The 16,054-nt window shown below is 43.8% G+C and overlaps 1 protein-coding gene across 16 annotated transcripts in view; it reads right to left on the bottom strand.

Annotated features, from left to right (window-relative positions):
- The window catches only part of celf6 (CUGBP Elav-like family member 6), a 142,498-nt gene that overhangs the window by 31,219 nt on the left and 95,225 nt on the right, over positions 1 to 16,054 (bottom strand). For 10 of the 16 annotated variants that reach the window (XM_073464221.1, XM_073464223.1, XM_073464227.1 and 7 more), the window contains exons 3-4: positions 15,149 to 15,197; positions 2,764 to 2,892 (exon numbers count right to left, since the gene is read on the bottom strand). In XM_073464221.1, coding sequence (XP_073320322.1) covers positions 2,764 to 2,892; positions 15,149 to 15,197 — 178 coding nt within the window. The remainder of the gene's footprint in view (positions 1 to 2,763; positions 2,893 to 15,148; positions 15,198 to 16,054) is intronic. The other 6 variants (XM_073464228.1, XM_073464232.1, XM_073464222.1 and 3 more) reach the window with 1 other exon arrangement.

Below are 16,054 nucleotides of genomic sequence, written 5' to 3'. Positions count from 1 at the left end.
TCCCTAACAAAATCAAAACCATTAAATGGAGGGACACGCAGTATGTGCACAATCAATGGAGTACAATTTTCCACCTTCACCTGAGGCTTTTCATTCACATTCCAGCCACACAATAAAAGGGTGAGCAGCTGAAACTATTCGTGCAGAAATGTGAGTAGTAAAGGCCATGTGTTTTCTGTACTGTCAAATGTCCTCAAAGCCGTATAGATCTACAGAGGCAAACAGATAAGTCAAAGAAGACTTTGATTCTGTCACATCACTCTAAGCACCCTTTTACATCACTTGAACACCCCTCCGGGAAAAAGCAGGAAAGGTTTTCATTTGTCCAGCTGAAATGTATTGGCCTACTGTGTGCCATTTGACTGCGACTTTGTCTTTGAAGGAACAAACACATTTAACCTTTGTAGCTGAAATAATAAAGGGGCAGTTTGGTCTTGCAAAGGCATTTTGGTTTTGTAAGGCAACATAACTTGTTGTTGGTTCCTTAACAAGGCTATCAGATATTGTGCCAGAATCCTGGTGACCCCAGCAGCTCAACCCAACCAGACAGACACTCAAAACTACAGGGTTTGGCATACACCATCAGTGGCAAAGTCATGTCAAACATACAATGTCCTCCAATTTCTCCCCCCAAAAAAACAATGTTGTACTCATGCTTTTCCTGACCCAGAAAAAAAAAGTTAAGGGACATGGAGCACAACATCTCCAAAGAATTGGAAGTGCTACAGCCTCATAAATTATAGTGCACATTTGAGTTTTTGAATTTGATGGCTCAGAATGAGTTGGGGGAAAAAGGAAAAAGAGAGATTGTATTGCTTTCAAGCGAGAGGATCTGCACTGCCTTTTGAATTCCCGGGGTAATAATATGTATGCATGAATTCCATCCCGCTGGATGGGTGACATTTATAACACAACTTAATTATAGACCTAAAAGCCATCTCTCTATTTTTCCTGACAATTCGGGGCTCTATTCAACTCTGGCAGCAAGTGTTGCACTTTGAAAGTACTTTGAGGAGCAGTGCCATAGAGAGATGGATGTTAAACTTCTCGGCCTTTTTATTGGGTGAAGAGGGGTGCTGAAAAGCCTCTGAGTAGCATAAATTTACATCAACAGGGGACAAAGCCTCCATCATGGAACAGATAGCACTGTCAATTTCAAGGTCTGTCTCATTCAAATTACGCGAACCTCATCCCAAGCGAGGCGGCTGGCAAAATAATTTGCCGTAACATCCCGTAATGATTGCGTGGGACTGTTGCACAGCAAGTGATAGGACCAGATACCTATATGTGAGACCTTTGTCTGGTGCTAGCATTCATAGTTAACATTGCTCTACAGTTGTTCTGTTTCATATCAGTGAAAACTTGGAGAAGAGGTAATGATCAAGCCAGCTATGATAGAGACAAATACCAACACAGGAAACGAATGGCATGTGAAGAGAGGAGAAAGGGAAAGAGATGAGGTGTGTGGGGTGCAGGAGGGTGAAAAGGAATGAAAGTGCGAATGAGGGAGAAAACTAGCTTCTGTCTGACACAACAGCACCGGCCTTATTTCATTTTATGTGCTGTCAATCAGCTTGAGGCATCTGAGCAGACAGGAAGAGAGGGAGCCGGAGCGGGAGCAGGAGACAGCGAAAAAAGGAAACAGGCCAGGGAGAAAGAAAGGTAGTGGGCCGGTGGGGCGACGCAGAGCAATAGACCCGGGATTAACAGTGAGAGGAACAGATGTTGACACAGATAGGTGTGTGGTTCAGTATAGCCAGCCTTTCTCTTTGATATACTCGGAAGGCTCGCACATTATCCATCCCTCTCCCTTGCCTTCCCACACATCCTTTTCACACATTCAGACGCTTCATATAGGAGAATAAATCACAGTCAACGGAGAGAAAGGAAGGTTGAGGTTCCGAGCAATATCATCGGCGTTATCGCTCCAAATATGGCTGTGAGCCCCATCAAAGGATGATGGGGGAGCCTCAGAACAATCCCACCTGCTTCGCACATTTCACAGCCATCTTTAATTTGACCACGCTCTACTAACTAAATAGCACATAAGCCACAGACATGAATGCCTAAGCTGTTCCTGAATGCGGGCAAATCTGCCGCACAGTGAGTGACAGCAGCAAAACCCAGAGCCTGGCTGCTTTATTTACAGTAGGACATTATCGTCCAATGGTGTCTCTGGGGAGGGATGACGGGAATGTGGGAAACAAACATGATTACACCCCTCCGCTTTTCAGATAACAGGAGGAGGAGGAGGGGGAGGAGGAGAGGGAGGGAGGGGGAGGGGAGGAGGGGGGAGTTGAAGGGGTGAACAGAAAGAAAAAGTGTTGTGTGATGGATTTGTTGAGTACAAGCCCAGGTTGCGAGGAGCTGCCATGATGAAGAGACGACGTAAGTAGAAGTTCGGAAAAGGAAAGAAAAAAGGTAGAGAGGTAGGGTGAGAACAAAAAAAGGAAAATGCAGAAAGTAGTGAGAAAAGGGAAAGTGAGAGGAAGGAGGTGTCGGAGCACAGTGACAATGAGGTATGAAAGAAATGCGAGCGAGACGCATAAGAGGTGGTGAAAAAAACAGAATAGCTGAAGGGGAGGATGAGTTATTCAGAAGAGCAGAGTGGATCGTAGACGATGTCAATGAGTGCGCAGCGTGTGAGGCATGGTTCTAAAAATGTGAAGAGTAGAAAGAGAGACAGCACACGTACAGACAGGCAGAGGGATCAAGAGGGACAGACAGGGGGAAGAAAAGAGTGGGAGGTGTGTGGGCTCTGACCCTTACTGGCCCCATCAGGCCCTCGCAGGACGGTGCACTCCTCGATCTGGCCGAAGGTCTCGAAGAGCCGCCGGACGTCGTCCTCGCTCTGCTGCTTGCCGAGCATTCCCACAAACAGCTTCCTGTCTTCTGGATGGGAAGAGAGGAAGGGGGAGAGAAGAGGGGGGAGGAAGGAGGGAGTGTGGAAGAGAGAACAGACAAATGCTACAGCTGATGGCACCGTTCTGCTGAGCTGAACTTTTATCAGCAGTCTGCTGTGTTGAGCCTTAGCTGCCGCTGCTGCTGTTATTGTTGTTGATCTTACTGTTGTGTGGTGTGCCACCCCGCCCTAGTATGAGGGAGATGTATTCCTGTTTCTAGTGAGCTATTCAAGTCTGCCACAGGGACGTTTGATAGAGATGATGTTCGGAGCGCAGTGGGTTTCAGGGAAAGGTAGAAAGAGAGCGTGAATATTTTGCACAGGTAGACAAACTGTTAGATCGTCTGGATGCTTAAGTCACTGAGTTGAAAGAGAACATGGAACAAGAACATGGTAGTACATTTTCTCATTATTAAAGGAGCAGGAGTTATAATAAGCAAGAGTAAACTCTGCACCACATTCTATCCAATGATAAACTCAAGAAAAGTAACAAAGCCAGACAGCGTCTCTTAGCCAGTGTAAGTCTATACTTTCTCATCCACTCCACTTTCTGCTGACTATAATATCTAAAATATGTTGCATAGAGACATAATGTCACAACTCTGCAGTATGAGTGCTAAAGGGAAACTTTAAGTCAAGGAACAGTAGGTAAGTAGTAAGTAGAATTAAAGAATGAATATGACTCTGTTCATCGGCCAATGTTGGCTGTCCCGAAATAACAGATGAGGCTTTTCAGTGAAAAGTTGTTTGAGGATAATTATCAGCCAAAGGTCTGCAGATTATTCATTATTCATCAGTCATTTTTCAACTCCCAACACTTTCAACAAATAAATAACTACAATCGAGCTAGTTTCACATAGTGCAATTCAGAGAAAGAATTTGTCTTCTCACTATTTTGTGCACACACTGCATAATTCAATATGAGTTGTATCCAAGTTAAAATGAGATTTGTTTTTCCGCACGACACAACCAAAGTAACCATGGCCATAACCAATTTCTTTTACAGCCAGGTGATGTAGAACAGTGTTTCTACTGTAAAAGTATTGCAAAGCATTGCATCAGTGAAAGCTACAAGATGTAGTTCTTGTGCTTTGTAATGAAAGAATGACAAAGCTATATATTTTTTATTATATGAATATGTAGTTTGATTAGTTGAATAAATTACCTCATTGTGTGTGACAACAATAGTCAAAAATGACTGGAGAGGTGAAATGCTTTGGAGGGAGATCAGATCAATAAACCAGAACTGGTCTAAGTTTGGGCCAGATCCAGCCTATAAGAATGGAAAAAACTGTCGCCCAGATTTGGGCCAGTTCTGGTTTCTTTGGTTTGCTCTTTGCCGACATGTGGCTATAACATGTGGCTTAGATCTGGCAAACATGAGTAGACCGCCATCATTCCATGTGGTTTGTGGGCCGGATGAACGTGTCAAATGTGGGCCAGATCTGGGACACAACAAGTTTGATATCTGGGCTTTTACTGGCCACTTACGTATGACTGGAAAATAAGTTAAGCTAAACTCAGTTCTAAGTATGACTGGGCTACATTCTCACTACCAAGCTGACAGCTTTCTGTAAATTTATCAGTAGGGAAAGGTCATGGGTAAGTGGTCAAGGAAAGTTAAGTGAGACGGCAGTCTCCAGTGTACAGTCTATATGTTTGCTGCATCTTGTGTGATTTAACATCTGGACTGACGTTGAGCGCTGTCTTTTCCCAATTTCCCAACCAATACTTAAGTTTGCAGTGTTGCTCCTCATTAAGTTTGAAGGGCAGCTCTACCTACACCAATATCTTCACTGCTACTGTATATCATAGTATCCTCTTTGGCTCCAGACGGGGGCACTCTGGCACAGATGTATAGGCTCTATACCACTAAATTCCGGCCAGTCAGAAAGCTGGATTTTTCTAATTAATCATCCCAGTGCCCTGGCATTAGACAGAGCATTCATCTTCTTTACATCTTTTACATTATGCATCCCCTATTCCGCTGTGTTGTGGAATGAAATGGCTACTAGCAAGAACCTATCGCCAGAACTGATGGAAAGTGGCAGGAAGAGGAAGAAGAGTTTATTGGAAATGACACTGTTGATCTTCAGTGTGAGTCATTTGACTGGTAGGGAGCGGGCGAGGAGCGTGGAGGAGCGGAGGGCGAGAGCATCACCTGGGCCTCGACAGATGTGACGCCTCCTGTACCTGCCAGGCCCCATTAGACGCAGCTGTTCTAAAAATAAAGCACCAGGGCTTCCTTTTTGCAGCGGGGAAATCGGATCCTGTTCCATTCCTGTAAAGTTCAAATGAGACACGTGCCTGCTACCCGCTTGGCCACACAAATGAGCACCTGCATAATCAATAAGGCCATGCTGCCTGGTCTCTACTGCTGGTGTTGTAGCTGTGGTGTCAGTCTATGTTCCTGTAGTCACGCCTCACACAGCAGGAATTCTCAAACCTGCCAGCTGAGCCTGGTACCACTGCTCATTACTGTTCCTCCTCTCTTGGAGCTCCTTGGTTGGAAGGGAACGAGAAACCTGAGGAGATCGCCACAGACACAGCCACTTATGCTGTCGGCTGGGATTCAGCAAAGAGCGACAAGAGGACAGACATCTAGCTGGATGGTGGGCATCAGCGGAGGAGCTGCGTCGCTGTAAAGTCAGCCCCGAACAGGTGTTCAGGAGAAATGAGCCTGACCCCTGTCCATGGCAGAAAAGGTGAAACATGAAATGAGGCAACAGCCCATCCAGAGCACACGTGACTTTGCCTTGATTCCCACTCCATCTTTCTCATTTTCACTGAGGTGTCACTGTTACGACGTAAATGGGCATAGTGCGGTTTTACAGGCCTCCTGCAGTGTGTTAATGTTTTGGGACAAAAGTCTCATCTTGGTCCTGGCCCGAGGAGATCTAATGGCGGCTTTACAAGGCTAATTAACGAGCCATGAGCGAAGTAATGAACTTTCCAAATGTGCTGGCAAACGCAAAAATAAATTACACCCCAGTGAAGGCATTAAAGGAAGTGTGAGTGTACTTGGGAGCCTTCCTTTGGGAGAGCCACGGTGAGAAAATGAATTTGGAGCTGCTATCTTTTCATTGCCTGACCTAAGAGTGTCTCAGTCGGCCCACTGCATGCCCTGGCCAGAGTATAGATTGCTATTAATTAGTCCGCTTTGCACCTGTCTCCATAGAAGCTCTTATTGGATTTTGCCAGTTCCCGCTCATCTCCTATGGCCACTCGCAAGCGTTAAATTGGCATTTTATGAATATGAATAAATATCTCGTAATGCACCCTCTGCAGAAGGAGATGACTGCACGACTCCAAAGAGTTATCCATTAAAAGTGGGGAGAGGAGAAAAAAAAGAACACTCTTCTCAAGTATAGTCATGTATTTGCATTAAGAGGGGTGAGGACCTTCCTATGGAACTGACTGAGGATACAGAAGTATGACAAAACTCATTGAACTGACTGTTTGACCTCTTTGTACTTATCTCTCATTGAGAGGGGCTCATCTTATCCCTCTAACAGAGCTGAGCCACACAGCTGGAGAACATTTGAGCTCTACAGCACTTCTCTGCTCTACTCTGAAGAGACCTTTGTAATCTGCACTTTCAAACCTTGCCACTACTTTAAAATAATAATGTGTGGGCATGTGTGTGTTTGTGTATGTGTATGTGTGTGTGTGGTAGTTAAAAAGCCTGGCAACAGCACTTAGATTTTTTGTATCATAACATCCTCAAACACCACTAATTAATGCATGTACCTCTGGAGCATTTCTTCCTTATACTTTAAAATGTAATTAGCAGATTCAAGGAAACAGAGGCTATTTAAAAAATGGGTTTGGGTGTATGGAGGTGAAAATAAAGACATTCTTTCTTTTGGTATGTCAACACATGGTTTCTTTTTTCCCAAACGTATACACAGGCACATCATTAAAATGACTAACAGGTAAAGTTAGTAACATTGATGATCTCGTTATAATGCAATGTTCTGCTGAGAAACCGTGAGTCCTGGCATTCATGTGGATGCCACTCGACTATTGAAACCCAACACCTAACACAGACCTTACAGACCTCATGCACCCCGTCACCGCAAATGCACCCCGTCACCGCAACGGCCCTACCACATTGCAAAAATTGCTCAGGAATGTCTAAAGGAATGTGACAAAGAGTTAAATGTAGCCTCCAAATACCCCAGATCCCAATCCGATCAAGCATCCTCGTTCGGATTGAGATGTGGGTAGTTTAAGGCCAGGTTGACGCCCTGAGCTCTTTATTATGTTCCTACAGCCATTCTTGAGAAGTTTTTGTATTGTGGCGGGGCCCCCATGATGGGGTGTACTTTGGTGTGTGAGTGGGTGGTGCTTGTCCAGTGGTATCTGCCAAGACCTGGTTTCTCAGCAGAACACTGCATCGTAACGAGATGATCATTTTTATTCATTTCACCTGACAATGGTTTTACCATTGTGGCTGATCAGTGTATGAATACAGTATACCAATGCCTACGTACTGTACATTTGTGTGAGGGCATAAAAAGTTTTTGCCAGGCCTTAGCCGTTGCACAATCGCTCTCTCTTGCACGCAAAGTAATCCACATGTATTCTTTGTGCCCTCCCCTGTGCCTCATCTCCTGACTGGAGGTGAGAGCAATTGTGTGGAAAATGGTTCCATGTCAGTCTCCAGCCATGTCCAAACTGTGGTGGCATGTGGACAGCCCAGTTTTATGAATGCAAATAAAAAAGGGAGATCAAAAAAGTTATCAAAACACTACTGACATCTGACAATTGCTTGTCTCAGGGAGCCTTTTCATTTCAGCGCCCGGTATATTAAAAATTAATGGATTTTGCACAGCCGCCATATGCTGTCAAGATTGATGCTTCTCTCCATGGAATAAAGTGCTACTTGTGTTGTAGGCTCCAGTATGTGCATATAGATTGTGCTTTCCTTTTCCCTTTCTTCTGCTATTGTCTCCCTATTGCTCTGTTTGTATCTTTCTATTTACCCTTAACTGTCATCCCTCACCCTGCTCTTTCTCTCCAAGCAAAGAATCAGTTGCTGTGAAGTGTACTTTTCAAAAGTTTCTGCTTTTGTTTGCCAATAATGGGAATATTCTCTTTAAAGAATTACTCTCCCTCTCCTGTGTCGTGGTAAATATATATATATTTTTTTTCTTTTTTCATGATTCTATCACTTATTGCCCGCTGGCAGTAGTCAGGGAAGCTTGGTAGTAGTAAGTGTTCAGAAAGCATGGACAGCTGCATCCAACGATAAAAGATGCCTGCTAGGCCGCTGGGTGCATTTCAAATGCAGAGTAATGTTCCAGGCAGCACAACAGAGAAGTTGTGCTTCTTATGGTCTCATTAGAAAAGCCTGATGCTGGTGCGCTGCTGCCTGGGAGGCCCGCCACCAGACACGCTCACACATGTAGGCGTACAGACTGGGTGTACAAAATGTTGGGAACGGCTTCTTAACGTGGAGCTAGACTTTGTTTTTCATCATCTACTCTATGTTCAAGTTGTGTGAATGCAGCGTCTGTGTGGAATCAAAAGGTGCGTTTGCTTTTAGAATAGGTCTTTTTAGATAACGAGCATTAGACATTTGCACAGCATGGAGTGAAAAAAAAAATAATGCTCTGCTCTTTTTTTATCTAGCATTGTTATAACTGCTGGAGTTAATAGTTCTCAGGCCACAACACTTTAATGTCCCCAACTTGGACTTAATTTCCCTCCCCTAAATAACTTCAGGGGATAATTCACCTCCCCCAAGCCTCATTTAGTCACAGAAACCTTACCTCCGTGCCACTTTTTATGGATACATTAAAAGATTATCATTATCTTTCTTGTGAAATAAATAGTGCCTAAAACAGTTCATCAGTTATTATTTCGACAAGCAATCACTGAAAGTCACTGCTATTTAATCATTTAGAAAACTAAATAATTAATAGGGTAATTATTAGTGAAAGAAATGTTATTTGCCATGTAAGTGCCATGAATAGCACTGCTTCAAAAACAGAGACCTGAAAATCAGAAGAAATTGCTTCACACCAACAAACTGAGTTTCCTCTCAGGCATCAATAAATCGTTACATTTGTTTATATTTAAATAACAGCACATGCTAATTTCTATCTAAAATCAGTACCAGATCAGGCAGATCACACAATGAAAATTCATGGAATAACACTTTTGATCATTAAGTGTGTCGGAAAAATAATTTTATTTTGTGGTATCTGGGAATTATACGGTAAGCATATTTTTTTTGGCTTCACATTAGAAGCAGAGAGAGATTGTGAGTGGCTTTGAATGCACAGTGAATGAAGGACAGTTACTTAACCACATTACGTACATTGAACCATAGTAAAATAACATAAAGAAGAATAGAAGAACTTTCATTGAAAGTTTCTAACACAACATAGACATGTGTCTCACATTGTGCAACTACTTGACAGTATTGGAAATATGTCCACAAGCTTTCCTTACTATGGGAATTGCTCCATGGAGAGAATACTCTGCTGTCTCACCAATGATTTCAGCCAGTGCAATATTTCAAAGTAGTGTTGTTCAAAGTAAAATTTCTGGTACATTTTTATGGATTGTTTGACGTTTGTATCAACTGTGCCCATATTACCGAAGTCAGTTTAAAGAGTGGGACGTAGATTCCACGTAGCAGTTTTAATACTCAGGAAAGCAAATCCAGATCTCTGAATGTCATGTTGTAAGTGGTGATTTTAGTAGGTGCACCAGAGAGGTTGCCAGATGGTCAGCTGGGTTTCCGAACATTTTAAAGTTGTTTCAGTGATGTGTACTTACTAATGCTAAAAACATCACTTGTTAGCACTTACATCAATATTTAAAGCTTATAACCAGTCGCCCACAAATGCAAATAGCTGCGGAGTGGGATTTACATTTTCACCAGGATCGGCAGTATAAGCAACTCTCATTTACAGGGAAACATTTGATTTAGTATTAATGATAAGAAAAATTGCTTGATTTAAATACAGTATTTACTGAAGTTCATATTTATACACCCACTTAACCATTTTCCTGTTTTAGTGTAGCAACAGTAATAGCTTTATTTAGACTTGATATAAAGTTGGGATTCAAAAATGTCTTCAGCATTGAAGTCAATGTAGAAAGTGTAAAGTAATGGCAGTGAGGTGATTGTAAAACAACCTGCATGATATATGTATCTGCATTTCTCAAGACCCTCAAGCATTCCCCTTGCCTTTGCGTTACACCGTCAACTACTTAATTCTACCTCTAACTCGTGTTTAATTCCTACCCAGCAAACAAACGTAATTAGACCCCGTCCCAGTGACAATGATGTGCAACCACACACTAAACCTTCCTGCTGCTGGTCCCAATCTGATGTATGCAAGTGGATTATCCAGTATATTGAGGTGGTAAATGGAATAATCAGAGGAGAACAAACATTCAAATTGTCAGCGTATCAGGCACGATGAGAGGATACAAGCTCTGTGTTTGTAAATGCATTACTTATACCACTTGAATTGTCACATCCATTTACCCAAGGGAGTCGGGGGAGCTTTAAACCTTCTGGTATGCATCTTTATAAACCGAATCAGAACAATCAAGAGAACTTGAGAAATATTTTAAGCCCTTCTTCAACATTAGAAATATCTTCTCTATTGGCAAGGCCCATTAATGGAGCTCTGCCAAAGTATAATTTAAATCAACGTCTTAAAACATTATAACCACCCTGCAATGGTCACTGTTAGAAATCCCTGAATTCTTTTGTCTGTCCATGGGTCCCCATGTCTCTGTGTGTATTTCTCAGCACACACACATGAAGCGCTGCCAGGGTTCTTCTTGACTTTTCAGAGTTTTGCGCGATCGTGTCCAGAGGCACAGAGGGATCTTTTGGCTTCATTTGCATGTAAAGTGGAGCGCGCTCTTCTGCGGGTGTGAGGTGCCTCCAGACAGCCCCTCCCCTGTGGCCTGCCAGACTGAGCCAGCCGGAAGAAGCCCTCACTCTTCCCTACCTGCTGGGGTGGGGCATGACAGCACAGGGCGCAACATCTGAAGGCCCTGTCAATCTCTTCTGTGCCCGGTTGGGGTCAACCTTCTGAAGAGCAGCAGGTTGGCAAGGACAAACATGACCCATTCACAAAGACTCCCCTCAGCCAGACAGACAAAAGGAACAGGCAAGATATTAAAAAGGCTCATACAGGGCTGCTGAGTATCAGATGCAGGGATTGAAATGCTCCTGGCACTGTATAAGTATCCTATAAAATAAAAGTATGGGGAGCTAATAAACAAGTAGGGTAAAGAGACTGTGCGTAGACAAATGCACTGAGAGTGGCACTTTGTGAAAAAGTCGATGTTGATGGAGGTTGCCGGGCATTTCGGGAGAGTGTTGAAACCATCTTATCAGACTTAATAAAAGGAGAGGGTGTTGCCGGCTGACCCATCATCTCTCTTCTCATCAGTGTGGTCTCCAGTCTCACAGCAGTGGCTCGAGGAGTGGGACCTAGCTCCAAGATTGTGTTTAGATAATGGCCATCTCCAATCATAGATAATCTGGCCCCATCTTTTCTTCACAGACACAGCGGCAGACAAGGTCAGGGGGAAAAAGATTCCTGGCGAGGCGAGGAGGAGATAGGGATGGGGCGGCTCTGAGATGATTTACTGCTGAGATTCACTCAGCTGCCTCCATCACCCTCCGTTAACTTTCTCATCCTGTCGTCTCTTCCCCTCTCGCTCTTTTTGTCTTCCATCTCTCGCTCTCTCGCATTCCTCCATGGGCCTTGTACTGAATCCCCACCTCTCTCTCTATCACTCGCTTCATCTCTCCCTTTGCACTGCAGTACCAATGAGACAGAAAGAGGGAGAGAGAGAAAGAAAGGGAGCAGTAGAAAGAGAGAAAGAGAGCGCAAGAGATGTCTACTTTTCCTCATTTCTGTCCCTTTACAGTTGAAGAAAATTGCTTTGGTTTCAAGTGGAGATATAGTAGCATGTCTGTTCCTGCACTGACCACAGAGCGAGCGAGCAGCAAGACTCATGCCTCAATTGTGTCTCAATATCTCCGAGTTGAAATCATGGTTTGATAGAACTGGGCAGAAAAAAAATAGTGGTGTTAAGCACATCAGATAAATGTGGACTTTGCGGGGAAGAGGTCGGCTGACTCAAGGAACAGAAATAGATTTAAAGGCTGTGAAGCACCCCTCCCATGCTCCATTCTTTCTTGATAATCCAGGGAAAAAATAAAATAAGACATGAGTCATTGTAATAGACAGCCAGAGAATCGGCTCGGTGATCCACAATGGCAGCCGAGCATCAGGATTGTGCAGCGCCGGGGCCCCCCTAGTCATTCTCTGAGCTCTAGTTTAACTTCTCCTCCTGACACTCCTATATCCCTGGGGAGAGGATGTCTCTGAGGGACATGGTGAACAAAAGAGGGGCTACTAGTGCCCCAAAATGGAGTAATGGGCTCTAATGCCTGCACAGGCACGTAATCGAGACCCCTACACAAGTTCCCATGACAGATAATTGCTGATGTCTTGGTAGTGATAAATGTGACTCCATTCTAGAGGTGCAAATGTCCCGGTTCAGCCCTGAGTTTGACAATCTAGAAGCCCCACTGGGATTGGTGTACCTGACTGGTCCTCAGCCTTCCCCAGATGAATCCCTCGCTACTTTTTCTCCTTTAGCCAGCCCTCACTGGGCTGTCTATTTTCCTTTAACCACAGGCCTTCATAGTAAATCTCATTTCATTGTCAGCCGCGACTGTGGTTTACTTCCCTGGCCTGTCTGCTGACTTCCTGTTGCCATTAACGCTCAATATCTCTGTTGGGGCCTGTCTGCTTGGTCTTATTTCATTCTGTGCTGTGTCCTATCCTGTCCTCCCATATAGAAAGTTCATCTGACAGACTAGTAGGGGCTGCGCCAGCCTAAGAGCCCTCTGTATTTCATTCACACTGCCTTTTCATCTCCCTTCTCTTTCTGCTGAAAAAGGGTAGTAATTGATATTGGGACCCATCCATCCTCCCCTCTTAAGCCCAGAGATCCAATTTATCTTGGTGAGAATGCCGATTGGCTCTCACCCAGGCCTTGTCGGTCAGACTTTGCCTGTTTTTAGATGGCCGTTAATTAAAGTGCCGCCACGACAAAAAATAAGATCTACATGGGGGTGTGTGTGGCAATAGAAATGGGCCATCTGATTCACACTTGACCACATAAATCAACGAAGTGGCTCAGTCTAATCTGACCTAGGCAGTCTAAATCACCACTCTGAAATGCAAGCACGGGGCAGACACAGACCAGTCCAATTAGATCCAATTCCACCCATGTAAATCTTTAACTGGCTTAATCTGCATTAACCTCAGTGATGTTAGTCACAAATGGCTTCAGAATGATCTAGTCAATCACCATGTCAGTCAAACTAAAGATGAAGGGGGGCGGCTGTGCAAGAGTGTTGGTACAATGTCAAAGCACATTTCACTGCTTTAAACGGACAGGTTTTTCTTCATTTTAATAAAAATGATCTAATTAAACTTGTAGAATTGCACCCACTCATACATATACATTATCTCAGTAGAGTTCAACTGGAAGTCTCACGTCAGACAATGAATCTGACTGAAACTGACTCAGATAACTTGTAGGTGGCTTGACAATCTATACTTAATGATATAATTCCAGTGTAATCATGTGACCGTACTATTCATGAAACAGACAGAACAAAAGGTAGATTTAAACGGGTGACGATTTTAAGGACAGACAAACATAAACTGTCTTGGTAAGATGTTGGGTACCACCAGAACAGCTCCAGTGCACCTTGGCATTGATTTAACAAATCTCTAGAGCTCTAGTGTCTTACACTGTATTTCCAAATCTCCCGTATGTGATAAATTAGTTTGAGATCTGGTGACTGCGAAGGCCGTAGCATATATGATTTACATTATTTTCAAACTTATCTATCCATTCAATGACTCCTTGTGCCCTATGGATGGGGACATTGTCATCATGGAAGAGACCCCTCCTATCAGGTTAGAAATGTGTCATCACAGGATAAAGATGACCACTCAGTACAACTTTGTATTGATTTGCATGGAACCCCAGATCCAATGCGACAAGTGGACGTAAACCATGCCAGCAAAAAATTCCCCACTGCATATAAGAGCCTCCGTTTATGTTTCTCAACTAATTCATTCAGGTTTTTCATTTAATTTGTCGCCAATCTGTAGGTAGACAGAAGTAGGTAGGTTTTTACAGTGGTCACATATGTGAGTTGATTTTAGAGAAGTGAAACTGGGACAATCAATTCATTGTGCTCTTATTTCTGGACAAAAACAAATACTGTGTCTACACACAAAGAGGTTCCAAACTCGTACTTGAACGTATACCCCTTTCACACGAGAAGAAAAACTCACTAACACCCACTAGAATCTGGCTTTGGTCTTCAGTGTGAATGTGTATAATTACATCCCACGTCACTTGACTCTGCGATAGTCACAGCGGTTTATAGGCTCCAGCTCTGATCGACTGTGATGAAAACACAACACCCGAGTGTTGAGAAAGAAGTGAGTTGTTTTACTCCTTGGCAACTTCCATTGTCAGCTCTAGAGTTTAATTGATTAAGACTTTCCAAAAGACGTTGTAACATCTTCTGGATGTAGTCTTATAAGCTATATGAACTGCTGCTTTCTACTGTTCCCTGCTTTTCCAGCGCATTTGTGATAGTGAGCCGAGCACGACACACAAGTAAAATAAAAACAAAAAGGTAAACCCGCAAATACACGCTAATTTTGGTAAAAGTGGTATAAGACAGTCTCCTCCCTTCAATCACTGAATACTAAATTACTAAAAGTAATAGCTCTGGGGTGTTCTATAAGTTTGCATGTGTTTGCCTTTTCCGTGTCTGTGTATGTTTGGGATATATTCCACTGTTTCTCATCTGTAAACAGACTTTACTGTTACTGTATGAAGGATAAAGACCCTCCACTTCCCATTATTTCCTGTCCCCTCTCTCTCTTTTATTTTTCTCTCTTTCGCTCAATGTATCTCTGTCTTGTCTTTGAACCACTCCCAGTGACTGTGAACCTGAGACAGCCCCTCTGCTGGCACAGATGGGAAGTCAATAGAAGCAAGTGACCTATATTACGGGCTACTCTACCAACTCCCAGTGTGTCTCAAGTGAGAGCAGAATATTAAGGATTGCGTGTGCGCTGTTCCAGTGTATTTGTGTGTTTGCGTGTGTGTTTTTTAAGGGGGGTGTGCAATGGAGACCAGGAGAAGGTTAATTACCTCCTCGTCCTTCGCTGTCGGCTGGCTTCACCTGGATGGGCCGGTTCATCTGGAGAGAGAGAGAGAAAGAGGGAGATGGAGGGAATGAAAGAAAGAAAGAGAGAATGAAGAGAAGGGAAATCCCAGGTTAGCACCAAAACGATAGAAGAAACTGCTACAATGCGAAGTGGGAAGAGAACAAGTGAAATGTGGCAGTGTTTCTAGCGTTATTGTCCTGAGTTTGTCCTGCTCTGTGAGTTAACGCAAAAATCAAACAGTGACGATGCCGTAAAAGAGATAAATCTGTGCACTGCTCCATGCCAGCGTGTTTAATTAATCCAGGGCACTGCCTCTAGAGATGCCTGAATTCCCCTCACAGTTCAGCAGAATTAGCACTTTTCAATGACGGAGCCACACTGGGTGTCAGATGGCACTTGGAGATTAATGCCATTACATCAGCCACTCCCAGCCCCACAGGGAGAGGTCCTCTCAGGCTGGCCCTTGCTCTTCCTGTCCCCTCCTGGCTCCAGACTCCCAGTCACCAGCCATATCCTGCTCATCCCTGACCCTCAGCAATCCCTCTTTCTCTGCCTCCATCCTTTCCTCCTCTCTTTCACCTCTCTGCCCAGAACCCCATTCTGCAGCTCACAACCAATATGCCACTGGTCTGGACAACCAACCCCACCCTGCCCCAGCCTCCTCCTCCTCCTCCTGGCAGCCATTGAGAGCCACTGAACAGTGTAGCTCTGAAACAGCTTGTGAAAGGTTAACAGTAGGGAATCGATAAACAACCTTTGAAGATCCATTCTATAGTGAGGTGAAAGCAAAACATCGCCAAGCTAACATAAAAAAACCCTTTTAAAAACTGCCTGCCGTGAATAAAAACTCCCCTGATTCTTTTTGCTCCCCTGTCTATAGTTTCGTTTT

The sequence above is a fragment of the Pagrus major genome, chromosome 4 (genome assembly GCF_040436345.1).
Source record: "Pagrus major chromosome 4, Pma_NU_1.0".
Classification (NCBI taxonomy): Eukaryota; Metazoa; Chordata; class Actinopteri; order Spariformes; family Sparidae; genus Pagrus; species Pagrus major.
The sequence above is the reverse complement of the archived record's forward strand: the minus strand, read 5'-3'. Positions and strand labels throughout refer to the sequence as shown.